At 42.8% G+C, this 15292-nt stretch overlaps 2 protein-coding genes across 3 annotated transcripts in view; one reads left to right on the top strand and one right to left on the bottom strand.

Annotated features, from left to right (window-relative positions):
* skap1 (src kinase associated phosphoprotein 1) overlaps window positions 1-11113 on the top strand; it is a 32905-nt gene extending 21792 nt beyond the window's left edge. The window contains exons 12-14 of one of the 2 annotated variants that reach the window (XR_003842220.1): window positions 5801-5903; window positions 6245-10488; window positions 10579-11113. Coding sequence is in view for 1 of the 2 variants with exons in the window: in XM_029527404.1 (XP_029383264.1) it covers window positions 5801-5893 (93 nt within the window). In the remaining variant the exon portion in view is untranslated. Of the gene's footprint in view, window positions 1-5800; window positions 5904-6244 lie in introns of both variants that reach the window. The other variant, XM_029527404.1, reaches the window with a different exon arrangement.
* Window positions 7246-14751, bottom strand: snx11 (sorting nexin 11). The gene is made up of 7 exons (XM_029527403.1): window positions 14578-14751; window positions 13116-13155; window positions 12731-12817; window positions 10667-10767; window positions 10251-10346; window positions 9939-10163; window positions 7246-9669 (listed from the first exon to the last, which is right to left on the bottom strand). Exons 2-7 carry the CDS (start codon window positions 13137-13139, stop codon window positions 8592-8594), a joined length of 1611 nt encoding a protein of 536 aa, XP_029383263.1. The 5' UTR covers window positions 13140-13155; window positions 14578-14751; the 3' UTR covers window positions 7246-8591.
* Between the last annotated feature and the right edge of the window lie 541 nt (window positions 14752-15292).

The raw sequence follows: 15292 nt of genomic DNA on the forward strand, positions 1-15292 counted from the left end.
GATCTCCGGACGGCTTCCGAATGTTTAGTTTTCTGTGACGACACGATTCCACCTGTGTCCCATTTTGCGTCTTAATAGCATCACATTCCCCTTGTGAATAGCATTATTTGGATTATGGCCTGTAATCGGCTATTTATTTTAATGAGCCCTTGGGGAGGGATTCCCTGTGTCTTCTCTGTGTACACACGGGCCCTGTTGGCGTTCAGTTTTACGGGGGATTCCTGAGAACCCTGACCTCGGATGAGTGAAATACGGGCCCTTGGCTAGAACTCAAGTCTGTCGCTTAACTGGGGACCCAGACACATGAAATGGCCGTAATAAAACCAGGGCCCATAAATTCTCTTAGAGGGTGGGAGGCCTGGTTGTCTGTGCTGTTATGTCAACACTGACCATAATTACAAGGTAATAAGGACACGCTCTAAGTGCTAAATCAATGGTGCTAACAAACTGTTATTTTTAAAGCTGGGATGTGATTGACTGCTGAAGTGCAGAATGGGATAGCCACAGGCGTGGTGTCATATGGCTGTGAACTGAGGAGAACATGCCGATTGTATAAAAGGCCCTCATCCATCATTATTGATCTCTCACTTACTGTAAAGTGGGGGCATTTTTACTGTATTTGTGTTTTTTTTTCCTCCCCCTGTCGTGTGTGTTGCAGTGTGTTCACGCATATCTGTGTATCACTGACAAAGTAAATAAATTAGAAACCTCACAACTCATATGAATCCCATTAGTTCAAGAGAATTAATCTCGTAGCATGCCCCTGCCGTTGGTTGCCTAACTTGCTTTCCGCAGAGCTTGATGTCGATGCTCAGCGTGCTGATACATGAGGTAGAAACACACAGTGAAATGCATCTTGTGATTTTTGCTCTGGCATTTCATTTCTGAGGGCTTGCATTTTTCTAATGCGCATTATGGCTGTACACTGACATTTTAGTGTGTGATGATAGATTCTGGCAAGCTGAAGTTTTTTGCAGCATCACAGTCTCTTGATTTAAAACGCTGAGATGTTTCACACACATTTCCTCTGCTTCAGAAGAATCTAAACTGCAGCGTATTCTCCAACATGCAAAAGGACAATTTGTTATGGGATTCATAATGTGTTGCAACAATATGAGATTAATTCATCACAGCGGCTAAAAGCTATTGTTTCACTTCTCCCTGACGTGCATAATGCCTGTGTACATCGCCAGCCACGTCCCACCCTCAACCATAAGGTTGTCCTGCATTCTTGCCCTCTAATTTATGTATCCGGAATCAAAAGACACGGGCTCTACAGGTCAGCTGTCACATTCCTGTATTCCCACAGGCACTCATGGAGAACGGTGTGATGGAGTGGGAAGAGATTTATGGCACAAACCCATCCAGGGTCCTTAAAACTCTGGCAAGCGTTGCAGCCACCTCTCCCCTCTTTCTCTCCGTCGCCCTGCTCACCTCTCTTCCTCCATCCGCCGTCCAACCAGAACGCAGAGAGCGTGAGCTCGGCCAGCCAATCGGGCATGTCTCCCCAAAGTCCAGCGTCACTTCACATTTGGCCCAAGTGCTCAGTTCCAGCTGCCTGTTAAGTGGCAACGAGAACGTGGACACCACTGACACCTTGTGGCAGTTTGGAGCAGAATCACATCCCACATAAATGACAACTTATACAAACAGCGAGCACTGATTTACAGCCGTTTAAATTCATGTGCTGTGATTTATGGCCTCTGGAAAACGCTGGAGAGAAAACACATAAGAAATTTCTATATTTAAAAAGGGCCGTTGGTGTTCTCTCAAAGATACCTGTTACCGTCTTTTCTCAGGGTCAGAGCGAGCTGCGTGTCTATTTTACAAGGCGGTTTGGTCCGCAGCCCACAGGTCACACCGACTGAATGCAGCTGAAGAAAAGGAAAAGTGGGCAAACAATCAGATGGGAAAAGTCAAGCAAGAGAGACAAAGACGGGGGGGTCCCTTTATTCTTTTGTGTGAACTCTGTCCCCCCTCTCCTTTCTCCTTTTCTCTGTCACACACCCATTTAAAGACCCCTGGCTGCTATTGTGGCCATAGACACCAAGACGCTATAGACAGGCAAGACATCCTATTTACCACCCAGAGTAGCAGGGGGTGAGTCTGGGGTTTGGGGTCATGCAGGAGGCAGCGGTCATCCCCCGGTCAACTACAGTAGGTCATTATTCAGCCCAAGCCAATAGCCCAGAACCGTGTCCGAGCAACCCACCCCCAATCCATTCTGCTTAATTATTATAAATGAGGGGCGGCGTAAACAGCCATCATTACAGACACTCAGTGGCATACACAAATCCACTTTAAATTGCTATTAAGTTAAGGAGCTATCTGTAATCCCAGGCGTGCATTAGAAAGGAGCAAGTAGGTTTTCTTTTTATTAAATCTCATCGTCCCTGAGATATTTTCAAACGTTCTCATGCTCTGTCATGTTTCCAATTTGAAGCCAATTCACTGATTTAATTAAAAGCCCACTTGGAAAAAATGGACACTAAGTAGCCATTTCAATCTCTGGTTGTGCAGAATAATTGTTCAGATTTCTGAATGGATTTGGTTTTTGCTTTTTTGCTTTTTTGGGATTTATTTATTTATTTTTTGCCCAGACAACTCTCTCCTCAGGTTTTAGCAGGTCATTTGTGAAGTGTACCTGTGTGAGCAGTGAGGAGGGCTCGCTAACCTGATTGCAGATTACAGATCATGGGCTTCGGTCTGGCACAAGGTGTTCATGCTTCTTTGTTAGTGTGATCGGTGATGGAAGAACTGCAGAGAGCTGCGGTGTTTCTGATGAGTCCATGTTAGGACGAAGGGGGGTGGGGGGGGAGGGGGAATAACGAGAGGATGCAAGCAGAGAGGCTGCAACTGGAGAGGTGGAAGGAAAGGAGGGAGGGAGGGAGGGAGGGAGGGAGAGATTGTAACACCCAGGCGGCGGGTTCAGCAGCAGGGCAATGAGAGACTTCCTGCGCTCCATCACGCCCAAGGCCTGCCTCAGTCAGCTGGTGGCCGAGGAAAGATGCCTCATGTGTCAGGCTTATTAGCACTCCCCATAGTTTGTATGCATTTGGGATTGTATGTGTGTGTTTGAGGAAGGAAACGAGGAGAAGACGAGGACGTGTAGTCAGGGTCTCTGCAGAATTTCACATTTTATTTTAGAAGGGAAACCGGAGCTGAGTTGGTGACGACGACACCTGCCTCGCCCCCATCGTGATTCGCCTCGACTCACCTTCTCCCCGCTTCAGGCTCGGGTGGTTGTCAGTCCGTCCTCCGGTCGGGAACATGAGTGATGGTCCTATCAGAATGCCACCATTAGCAGCCCCCTGAGTGGTAAATAAACGATCGCGCCGGTACACTGCAGGTGTTGTCATGGCAACCTGCTCTCAGCGCCAGCCCCGCCCACCCCCATTCCCCGGCTCTCTCGGCGGAGGAGTCACCGGGAGGTTAACGAGTCGACACGCCACAGCCGCCACAACACGGCGCTGTTCGGTCCCCCTCCATCTGATCTGCATCCAGGCTGCAGCATCCCGGGGCGTCTGGTCAATACTTCCTACAGCTCAGCTTTAGCTCACCCCAGAGCGCAGTGGAGAGAACATCTTCCATTTCAGACCATTCACACTCAACAACCGGCCCCATCATTCAGTGCCACAGTGGGCCAGAACGGGCTGCTCTGCCCGGGCCTTAACGTTTCAAAAACAAATCCAGCTGAAAGAGAAGAAAGAGGGAAAACAAACAGAGGGAGGAGGACATTGAGCACTTAGCACAGTTTTTGTCATTTGGATAATTTACTCTCCACGCCTCTTGGAATGTCCCTATTACAGCAGGTGTACTCTGGATGAACCCATTTCAAGTATGAGGAAGATGGACTCTGCACGCCTGACAGACTTCCACCGCCATTGGCACCCACTCTGTGATGTAGCAGTTGTATTAAAATGGCGGCGCTGATAATCCAAAAGACCTTTCTCAGGGAGAATTTGAGACCGGCTGCACAGATGGGCCGCGGAGATAAATAAAACTCTCTGTCACTATGGTTGGTGGAATAGTGCTGCGACGCCCCCAAGGGAGAGAAAAACTGTTTCGCTGCCGCTCTCCCCCTCCGTCCGTCTGTCTCCCCTCTCCTCCTCCTCCGTTCACGTCCTCTCGATTGGGAACCAGAGCCAGCTTTCCACAACTGGGCTTTTCCCTCTGCAGTCTTATGGGGGGCATAAAAAGGCCATTTCGGACCTAACTTTCTCCTGCGTGATGAGCTCGAACACACACTGAATTGTCAGTCAGAGCCAAATGATGAGGCCTGGACGGGCCGGCTGCTTATTGTGGCTACCTGCTTGTGCTGAGAGAACACGGGAGCCCCGTGCTTTATCACTTTGTGAGCCATCCATCCCTCCTCGCCGTCCAAACACTGCTCATTAGCCGCAGGGCTCATTCCTCTGGCTGGAGAGAGGTGTCGGGTCGGGACGTTTGTTTGCTATTAGGAGCAAGAAGTGAAGACAAACTTTCCCGCGCGTGTCTGCAGCCACTGAGCGTTTCTGTCTCGTCCTCGGCGCAGAGACAAACACAATTCACACAGCCATTCTCAATCTGCCGGACAGGAGAGGAGGGATGCTCCCCTGCTCTGGTCTCCGGCCAAATATTGATCTACTGCAGATCTAGTTAGAGCCCAACTGCTGTGATCACATGACGTGGTGGCTGAAGAGAAGTTTTTTAGATTCTAACACTCAGCTTTATATTATTTTCACCTCTAATTCATTGTGCATTAGGAGAAAATGATTTTATTTTGATTCCTCCAGTTATGATTAAATGCAGTAAAATTTTTATCTGACTCATTTTAACTCATTTACACTAAATACACTAAAATTTTACTTAAAAGAAACTTAAAAGAATCAAGCAACAGTAAATAAACTTTGACTAAGTTTAGTGGAGATTATGCTCTTTCTTCTCATTTGTATGATTTTTTTTGGAATTCAGTCAAACGATATTGACGCATTTGAATTGTCATTAGACGTTTCACTTAAATTTTTTGAAGGCCATTAAAATTAATTCCCACAGTCTGAAATGCCCGTAAAAATTCCAGAGGTTTTCTGAAAGCAGTTTCCCATCTGTCAGAAAGCCCCAAAGGTTTTTATTTCCTGTGTTATGATGTGGTTGTGTATTTTCAGTCACCGTCAGTCAGCAACATAATTTTTTTCTATACACACGCCATTTTTTTTTCCCCCCCTTGAAGACTTTTGAGTAGTTTTTCTTCACCTGATTCGAGTCGAAGAATAAAGACAATATCAGAATGGAAAATTTTCTCCGGGCAAAATTGTGAAAGAAAAGGTCGGCTGTATGAATACAAACTGAATCCCTGATCCTGTTTCTTTTAATCACAGTAGAAAAATGAAGGTTTGCTATCAGTCTGGGAGAGCAGGCAGTCGATTCGGCTTTTCATCACTTCCAAAAAGCAGTTTTCTTTTCAGCTCTCGCTGCTTCAATCGTCTTGTTTACTGTTGTCCCCGTCGCTGAATGAAAACCCTCGGGGTTAATGCGGCTGTTACAATATTGCACCTGGCTGTTTTGTGGGTGTGATCTCGACTTTTCTAAATTTCCTTTGCTGGCGTTTACATGACAGAAGAGTGTTTCTAATTTTATTATTTGAGCCGCCTCAGAAGACAACAAGGGCCACATGATAATCACGGCTCAATGGTTGTATTTAAACAAGACGAGACAAACCTCATATTAAAATCAAATGAAAATGTGAACTCGGTGCTTTGTTTACTTGCTCCCCGCTCCCTCAGAGACTTACCACTCTTTATTTGTTCTCTTCGGGGTCCAGGAGTACAACATTCACGGCTGGTGGGTCGGCGAGCTGAACGGCACCGTGGGTATCGTCCCCAAGGACTTCCTGCACCCTGCGTACATCCTCTGAGCTCCAACAGGTACAGACCTACTCTTTTATCATCAGCATTATGGACCATTACTGTGGCCTAATACACAGAAACAGTCCCCCTGGTACACATCCAGAGCCCCGCTGAGGTATATTCAGTCGTTGACCTGCCATTTATGGCATCTGCTGGCTGGAAGAAGTACTGCATAAAGCAATGTGAACGCTGCAATGGGCGACGGGCGAGAATAAATAAGTGCAACAAAAGCCTGATCGCAGCGTCAGTTGTCGTATTTAAGAAAATGATTCCCTAATAATGTTAGATAGGCACAGCTTAAAATGAAAACTGAATTATTAATGAACATTCCTCTGATATGGTGTTTTTTCCTTCTACAGAGCTGCTGACAAATCAGGCCTGTCACGTCATCTTTTCTCATTTTTCCATCTTATTTTGTCTTATTATAAATTTTATCATGTAAATGAGCAGAAGACGCGTCTCCGTACACTATAAACCATTTGTAAAGGATCCTGTCTGTTACATAGATGTTCGAGCTCAAGATGAGTCAGTTGATGAATCAGTTCATCAGTTAAACGACCACAATTTTGCTAATTAACAAATATTAATATATTATAAAAACATTATTGATTGGGTTAGGAATTTTTTTATATGATTTAAACATTTTATATTTGGCTTTTTGAGCTCTTTATATATACTATAAGATGTATTTTATGGCTAAAATTGTGTGATCAGCGATGCAGAAAATGAACATTTGATAATGAGAAGAACAGTTGAACTGCCATCCTGCTGAAAAAGCAGTGGTCATTGTAAAACTATACATTTATCCATCATCAATATCTTGATTGATAATTTATAGTTAATGTTTATCACCGACACCTTAAAACAAATAAATGTTATGTGATTTATAAAAATATTCTACCTGCGTTGTGTTGCTCGTTTCAGGATAAATTCAGTCTCTGGTGATTTAAACTCTTAAATTTGTACCCACTAGGTGGCAGGATTGTTTCAAATCTGAGGCAGTCTGGAGCATTAAATATAACAAAATGTGGAAAATAAAAACCAACACAGAAATAAACATTAAAGAGCGAAAACTATTTATTTAAAATAGAACTAGACGTCAGTTGGTATGTTTATGTGGACACTTCATTCAGTTCGTTATCAGTGCCCTCATCGATCCAGGTCAGAAAAGCCCTCAGACAGCGTTGTCTCTGAACGTGGAAAAAAAAAGTGATTTACAGTGTAGAAAATAAGCAAACGGAACAACTGGACAGTTCAGGATCTTTCAGTCGGAGCTGATCAGTACAATTCAGCACAGCAACAAATATAACAACACTTCACGGCTCATTTCTCTGAAACGACACGATGAGCAGCAGGTCCCTTTTTCTTTTTAAGAGCACCAAAATGAATTAGAATAACAAGCAGCCGTAGTGTCTCCATGTGTAGCATTTTATTTTAAACTCATTAATCACCTTAATTCAACTGTAGTGAGAACAGAAGCGGCACCGTGTTCATGGTTGAAACGAATATCTTCACAGATAAAGCTTAGTGTGTGTAAATTCAAAGTGTAGCTCATTTCTAATGTAGGGAAATTTAATGAATAAAAAAAATAGAAAATTACAAGAACACGATTATTATTATCATGACAAGACTGAAAAGTGTTGCCGTCGCCTGCTCAGTGCTTCAAGTGATTCTTACGCTTGTTTTAATTAAATTTCTGTGGTTCTCTTTAAATTCAGGTCACTGCTGACTTCAGACTTGACGTTCTTATTCTGATAATTGCTTTTGAAATTAAGTATTTATTTGAACTTTTTCGGGATGAAATAGATTTTTCTGTGAATTTCATCAAACATAAAGGATCCATGGCGTCCTGCGTTAGAGCAGGTTTATTTATCATAATTTATCAGCAGTCAATGGGACAAATATAAATATAATGTGGGGTGTTTGAATATCAGTACGTGATTTATTTATTATTATTTATGTCATCCTTTACTCTGAACTGGAGGGACCTGAAACAAACCCAGTGAAAGTGAACAAAGATAACACTAAGCTTTCTTCTGTGCAGCTCTTCAGGAAAACACGGCCTGTGAAACAAACACCTGAAGATGGAGTATTTTAGCATCTTCACTTTCTGTAAATCACATTATGAAAGTACCAGTAACAATCAGAAACATTCCTTTCAGAGCAGCGATGGACTAACAATGGACCTTTTCTCTGTTCTGTCTATTAAATGTCAGATGATGACAGATGACCAAAAGAATAATGTGGATCAATTTCCTGTTAATGACCTGTTTGATTAATCAGGTTATTGTTGCAGTTCTGTTTCAAAGGACAGACAGAATGGTGATATAAAAACTAAAAAAAAAAGTCTTTTAACTGAAGTGTATCTACATCTGCACACATTTTTAGTGGCAGAAATATTCACTGAATGTGTCAAAATAATCAGATCGCTGAAGATGCTCGTTTGTTTTTGTGAACTTGGGCCCCCTCTGCTGTTCAGACAGAGGCGTGACCCAACATTAGATACAGACTATTTTAAGACAAGGTATGACTGACTGATATATTAAACCTGGACAGTTAATAATGTGCACCTGTAACAGAACACAACTCTCAGTCCATACTGTGTTAATCTACATGTGACTCCCACCATCCGCTCATCTCGCTCGTGAGGGTGAAGTAAGTCTAAAACAAACTTCTGTGTGCTCCGGTGACGTTTCAGCCGTTCATCTATCGTACCTGTACCTCATACATGTCCTCGGAGGTGTCCAAAGACAGCGAGGACAGCGCTTCCTGCTCGGCACACTTACTGTCAGCTAATGCAGGCGTGCCGCTGGTCTCTAAGACGCTGAAGTCACCGCTCTCAGTCCAATCTCCACTCGCTACCGTTGAGTGAAGGTCCACAGACGTCACGTATTGGAGCGCTTCCTGTGTAGAAATGTCCTCTCTCTCCACAGAGCATCCGTCCATCTGCAGGTCCAGGACGCTCCTGCTCGAGGCCTCCACCTCCGACCAACGAGAGACGTCGTCAGGAGGAGTTTCCATGTAGCCGTTGGCGGCCTGGATCGAGTCGTCCACCTCGTCACAAACGCCCTCGTCCTCGCTGACCTTGATGATGCTCTCGTTAGAAGATGGCAGCGAGTGACAGTCCTCCTCGCTCTCATCTTTGGTCCCAACCAAATCCAAATCTTGGACTACTTGCAGAACCACATCCAGGACGCTGCTCACCTCGTCGGTTTCAGCACAGACGTCCAACTCGTCGTCCTCACTTACAGATCCATGATGTTTTCTGTTGTCTGGCTCTGACGTCTCAAACTCCGCCACACAGCTCAGATCTGAAACGGGACCTTCTTTGGCATCAACGTTTTCCTCCAACAGATCATCCTTCACCTCCATTGTGAACTTTTCTTCAGAATCTAATGTTTCCTCTTCCTCTCTTTTGTTGCATCCCTCAAATGCCCCATCTGTCGTACAGTCCTCCTCAAAGCCGGCCACCGGGACCGAGTGCACCTCCACCGGCGTCTGGACCTGACGGCTCCTCTGCTGGCTCTGCTCTGCCAGGCTGAGGCTCTCCATGTCGTCACCCACATAGAAGCTCACCCCTGCTGGCCTGCTCTCAACAACAGCCTGCAGACGGTTGTTCTCCTGGGAGATCCTCACTGAGGGTTTCTCTTTGTGCTGTAACTGAGCTGTGTCCTCATCGTGGTGCTCCAGTAAACCTTCAGCAGGGTTGGGGTCCCCGCAGGAGAGAAGCTCAGGGGTGAAAATCTCTTTATTAATTTGTGTGCAGGGTTGATGAGGAGCCGGGCTGCAGAGTGGGAAAGAAAGAAATTACCTTCTTGCCAACTTCAGATCAGAAGATGGAGACCAGGCTCATAACTGGACAGCCTGAAGCTAGTTAGCTTAGCTTAACAAAAAGGCAGGCCGTCCTGTCTGAACATCAGTTCAAACTGTTAGGCTGAAGCTGCATTTCATTATTAATTGTTCAGAATATATCACTCAGTCCTGCATGACGGAAGTGTTGGCAGGAACAGAACACCAAATAACAGTCAGAACATTTAGATCTGTTCCTCGTACCTCTCCATGGACTCGTAAGAAACAGTCAAACTTGGCTCCTTGATGCAGTCGTCCTCCTGAGCCTGAGCCAAGCCCCAGTTGGACGAGGCGTAGGTGAGGATGGCGTCCGTCACCGTGTAGGGAGTGTGGCCCTGGACGCAGTCCTGGATGTGGCAGACGGGCAGCTGGGTCTGGAGGAAGAGGTGGAGCTGGCTGTCTGACAGGCATACTGTCATGTGGACGACTCTGTCAGAACAATGGTACAAAAACAGCTGTTATGACGTGAGATCTGCCACCAAAACCTTCTTCAGAGCAGCAAGATCAGGAACTGACTTGTCCAGGAAGACCTGAAGTCCCTTCCTCCTCCTCTCCAGGAAGTCGTCGTTACTGAAGGAGAAGAAGGATTTTCCTGGCAGCTCTGGGACCGGCCTGTGAGAAGGACAACAAGAAAAAGGCTTCATTTACTGTGTTCATTACATCCGATTTGTCTTAATAAATGTCACACAGAGGGTAAACTGTGGAAGGTCCTGCTGATCTGCAGCCAACGTTGTTGTCTTGGATTAACAACAATGTGAGTCCAGCCAGCTCCGACGCATTAATCGATGCTTTTGGCTGTAAACACATGATCAGTTTTAAAGTTGCTGTGTAAAATGTGTTCCAGAGGTGGAGCGACTTGGAGCTGCTCAGCCGTGAAAAGATCTCACTATCTTGAATGGACATAAAGAACACAAATCTTCACAACAACTTACACTAAACCAGCGTTCTTCTGCAGCTTCTTCCTGAGCCAGACAAACTCACTGTAGCGCCGACGCACACAGGAAGTCTTGGCTGTGAAGGCTTTACTGTTGGTCTGAGAAATAAAATTTAAAAACACAGATGGAGAGAGAGTGAGGCTCTGCACATCATTGTCTGCTCTTAAAAAAACACAACCAAACATCAAAATATGATCATTTCTAAATTGTATAAGGCAAAATGTGTCACTGAATTGTTACTCCAGACATACACAGGACTACAACATCTACCCTCCTACATAACAGAACAAGCCTTTAAATCATTTTACATTGTTTTCCGCTGAAAATGGAAACGTAGAAATAATCCCTCCAACAGAAACGTGACCTATGTCATAAAACCTGTCAAAAATAATCGCAATATGATGAAATGTGTATTCATACGCAGCTGGAAATAGTCCCCGGTGAACGCTCGATTTGTTCCAGTTTGACTAACATTTGCATTAAACTACAGGGACCAGCTGTTCCTCATAAATGTGACTGACTGCTTTTTAAAGGTTTCCTTAAGTCGCCGGAAACGCCAAGCTGGAGGCCCACAAAGTGACTCAGAGACAAACTAATGAATTTGAGTGTAATTGGATTTATTGACAGCCGTTTTTTTAAAAAGCAGCCACGTCCTTTAACCTTACATTTACGTCTGTTTTTGCAGCTAACGACACATGAACACTCAGCTCACGCTCATAGCACAACTAAAGCATTATCGCATGCCATTGGTTCTGGTTGCATGTGACAGTCCACTCATGTTTGCAGAACAAGCTGCCATCTGACAGGCCATAACATCCCTGACACAGAGCTCTCATAGGAACCTGGAAATGTCTGATATTTCCAAACTGGAAATTTCTGACATTTACAGTTTTTTTTGTTTTTTTTGTTTGTTTGGGGTTGTTTTTTTTTTTCATACATGAAACAATTTTTTTTTTTAGACAAAACAGGAAATCTGAAGACTCAAATGTCAACATATCAGTCCTCCAGAAATGATTCTGATTATAGTTCAACATGTTAAGAGCTATAAACCATCCAGTAACATTTGGGTGATTGTTTTTTTTTTTTTTTTTTTGGGAGATTTCAGTGTTTTATATCCACTGCTGTCTCAAGCGGTCCTCAGACTTTAATACATTTTTATTTCCACACAGAAACGCAATTTATACGCAATCATACCTCCTACAGGATGAAATAAAACACCAAGCTACATTAATTTCACATTCATCATTACTTCCCGTTATTATTCCTAATAACCTAATGAATTAATCATTAAAAAGGGACGGATGAATGGGTGGCTAGATTAACCATTAAAAAAATACTGCCTTCATTTCATAAATTCAAATGACTGGAACAGTCATACTGGGAATTTTCCACCCAGGTTCACAAAAACCTTTCATAAGTGGCAAAAGCAGGAGGACAAAAATTTTTCTTTAAATTAGTTCAACACCTAAATTCTAAGATATAGTCAATGTATCAAAATATTGTTAATAGTTTTCTGCACATCTAAAGACAATTATTGGAGTATTATCTCAATTTTCTGAAGTTATATTTGGAGCTGAAATACTAACTTTTAAAGGTTAAATATTCAGTAAAACACTGACTATTTAAAGCTTGAACGTAAAGCCACAACTTATCGACCAAATGCAACATGAATCATGTGGGGTCACAGGATCTTTGCCAATTTCATGAGTCAACACCCACACAATGCCTTCCTGCTGATACAGCACGTCTCAACACAAACTGCCACCTACACAACATCAACTCCAGTCCAAACAAATGTCAGGAATCTGCTGAAAACTATCTGATTATGTCAGACAGAAAAGAGTCACAAAGGTCTCATGGAGGGAGGGTTTATGAGCAGGAGAAACTACTAGACATCTTAAAAGAACTGGTAATTCTTGCCTGGCAGAAAGCTCCCCCCAGGTATCATGAAATTGTCTTAATGAAGCACAAGGGAAAACTGATAATTTTTCTGTTGTTGGCTCACTAGTTTCAGTGCTGAATGAGATTCATCATATGGTGTCATTTTGGATCGATACTCACATGCAGGAATATTTTATAATCCACGTATGAATTCCACGAGCCCTCATTCTGCATGCGGGGATCTTGGACCCGCACTGCAACGAACTCCTGTAGGACAGACACAAAGTCATAGTAAAATAAAATGACATAAGAAATTTCAGGGGAAAAAACTGCTGTGCTGTTTCATTGGATCATAAACTGATAAAGATCTAAACTATGCAGACTGGACACACGCTGCCAACACACAGAGATGAATTCATTTTAACTCTTCAATGGAGCCATTGTTCTTCGGCACGCATTAACTGGAAGTTTGCATTAAAAAGAAAAGGTGTGTCTGCAAAATGTTTGTTTTTGGTTTAACCAAAGGGGGAACTTACATGACAAATTAATCTAGGAAGTTACTTACATCTTCTACTTGAACGGTGTTCATCCTACCAAGCGCTGCACTGTAATAAAAAACAGACAAATGAATGAGGAGAGATTTAGAGAAACTGCATTGAAAGCTCAAATGATTTCTCTTTTTCAATAGTGGTGTCATGCGTTGATGACTCATCCTTGAGTCAGGTCACATCAACTCTATTCTAAAATTATATCTACCCGTTAGCAGTTAATCAGTTGCATATTGTACAGCTGGTTGTGCCTTTAAGCCAAAATCATTATATCTCACCCATCACAGACCGGTGAAGACATTTATCTGCCCTCTGACACAAAGACTGAGAATTACCAGCAACATGAGAGAGTGAATTTGGAATATGCAAATATTTACAAGTACTATTAAGTAACTTGTTGTTTTTATAGTAACAGTTTTACTGTAAATGTCAGAAAATATAACCAAATGTTCCAAATCTATTACCGCCTGAATTTTGATACTGAATTCATTATATCATAATCAATAAAGAAAAAAGATTCAGAATCAGGCCAGAGCTTCTGTTCACATGTCTTATCACACAAAAACACATAAAACAACCACAGACCACCACTCCTGAGACACATAAATGTCAAGAAAGAGAAACTGAACCGACTTAAAATGACCAGAAAGAGACTGAAGTGTCCATAAATGACACCGACTGCAGTCCCTGTTAACGGGGTCTCATCATCCTCCATTAAAATACACACTATTGTTGCTGTAATGGGAGTTTCTTCTGCTGCAGACAGAACCGGGTCAAGTGTTCTGCTTCAGACCGCAAAGTGAAAGTTTAGAGCCACTAAAAGGAGACTGAAGGGAAACTGTGATAAACTGAAAGCTTTTAAACAGCAGTTAGTCACTTAGTTATTTACTCAGTCAGTTAGTTATTTACTGGGGTAGTTAGTTAGTTTGTCAGTTAGTTAGTTAGTTATTTTCTCAGTCAGTTAGTTAGTTAGTTAGTTTGTCAGTTAGTTATTTTCTCAGTTAGTCAGTTAGTTATTTACTCAGTCAGTTAGTTAGTTATTTACTCAGTCAGTCAGTTAGTTAGTTAGTTAGTTAGTTAGTCAGTTAGTTATTTACTCAGTCAGTCAGTTAGTTATTTACTCAGTCAGTCAGTTAGTTAGTTAGTTAGTCAGTCAGTCAGTTAGTTATTTACTCAGTCAGTCAGTTAGTTAGTTAGTTAGTTAGTCAGTCAGTTAGTTATTTTCTCAGTTAGTCAGTTAGTTAGTTAGTCAGTCAGTTAGTTATTTACTCAGTCAGTTAGTTAGTTAGTTAGTCAGTTAGTTAGTTAGTCAGTCAGTTAGTTATTTACTCAGTTAGTCAGTTAGTTAGTTAGTCAGTCAGTTAGTTATTTTCTCAGTTAGTTATTTACTCGGTTACTCAGTTAGTTAGTTATTCCGGATAAACAGCCTGGCTAAAGGGAACGTTAGCTAAAAGCTAACGCTACACGACAGCCACTTACTTTCCTGGGAGCTGTGTTAGCTGCGGAGCGGAGTCCGGCCGGCTGCTGTCGGTGTCGTCCTGTCCGTCGACCTTTTTGAGGTATTTACCGATAAAGTCCTCCAAACCGGACGCTGCTCGGTCGAACCTGCTGCCGGATCCATTTCGCAAGTCACAAGCGACGCCGTGACGCGCCGTCTACCGGAAACGTGCGTGATGGCGTAGGCAAAGGGGCGTGGTTTCACCTGACAAAGAAATACCGGTAAATTAATTTAACAAATAAATATTATTATGTAAATTTTGTTTTATCTGGCGTAGTTATTCATCTTTTAAAAACCGTGCCACACGGGATAAATGACAGCTGTAAAAATTATCTTTTTTTTTACCTGAAATCTAGCAAATATTTTTAAAGAATTAAGCCAAAGTTATAAAGTCATAAAGAGAATAAATTTAAAATAAAAAATCATCTCTCCTCTGCGGAGTCAAAGTGCAGCACTCACTCGTGTATTAACATGTTTTACATCCACTAATGAATTATCTATACATTCAGCATTAAAAGGTTTACAGTTTTAGATCAGATTGTGACACTGTGTGACATCACACAGTGTCACAAAACTACAAAAACCTCCTTGATTAAGCCTCACTGCCCATTCACTAAACCCTCTCCTAAACTGGGACAATGTTATCAGGGACAGGATGATGCCCTGATGATGTTTCCATAAACTTTATAATCTGTT

This window comes from Echeneis naucrates, chromosome 19 (genome assembly GCF_900963305.1).
Source record: "Echeneis naucrates chromosome 19, fEcheNa1.1, whole genome shotgun sequence".
Lineage (NCBI taxonomy): Eukaryota > Metazoa > Chordata > Actinopteri > Carangiformes > Echeneidae > Echeneis > Echeneis naucrates.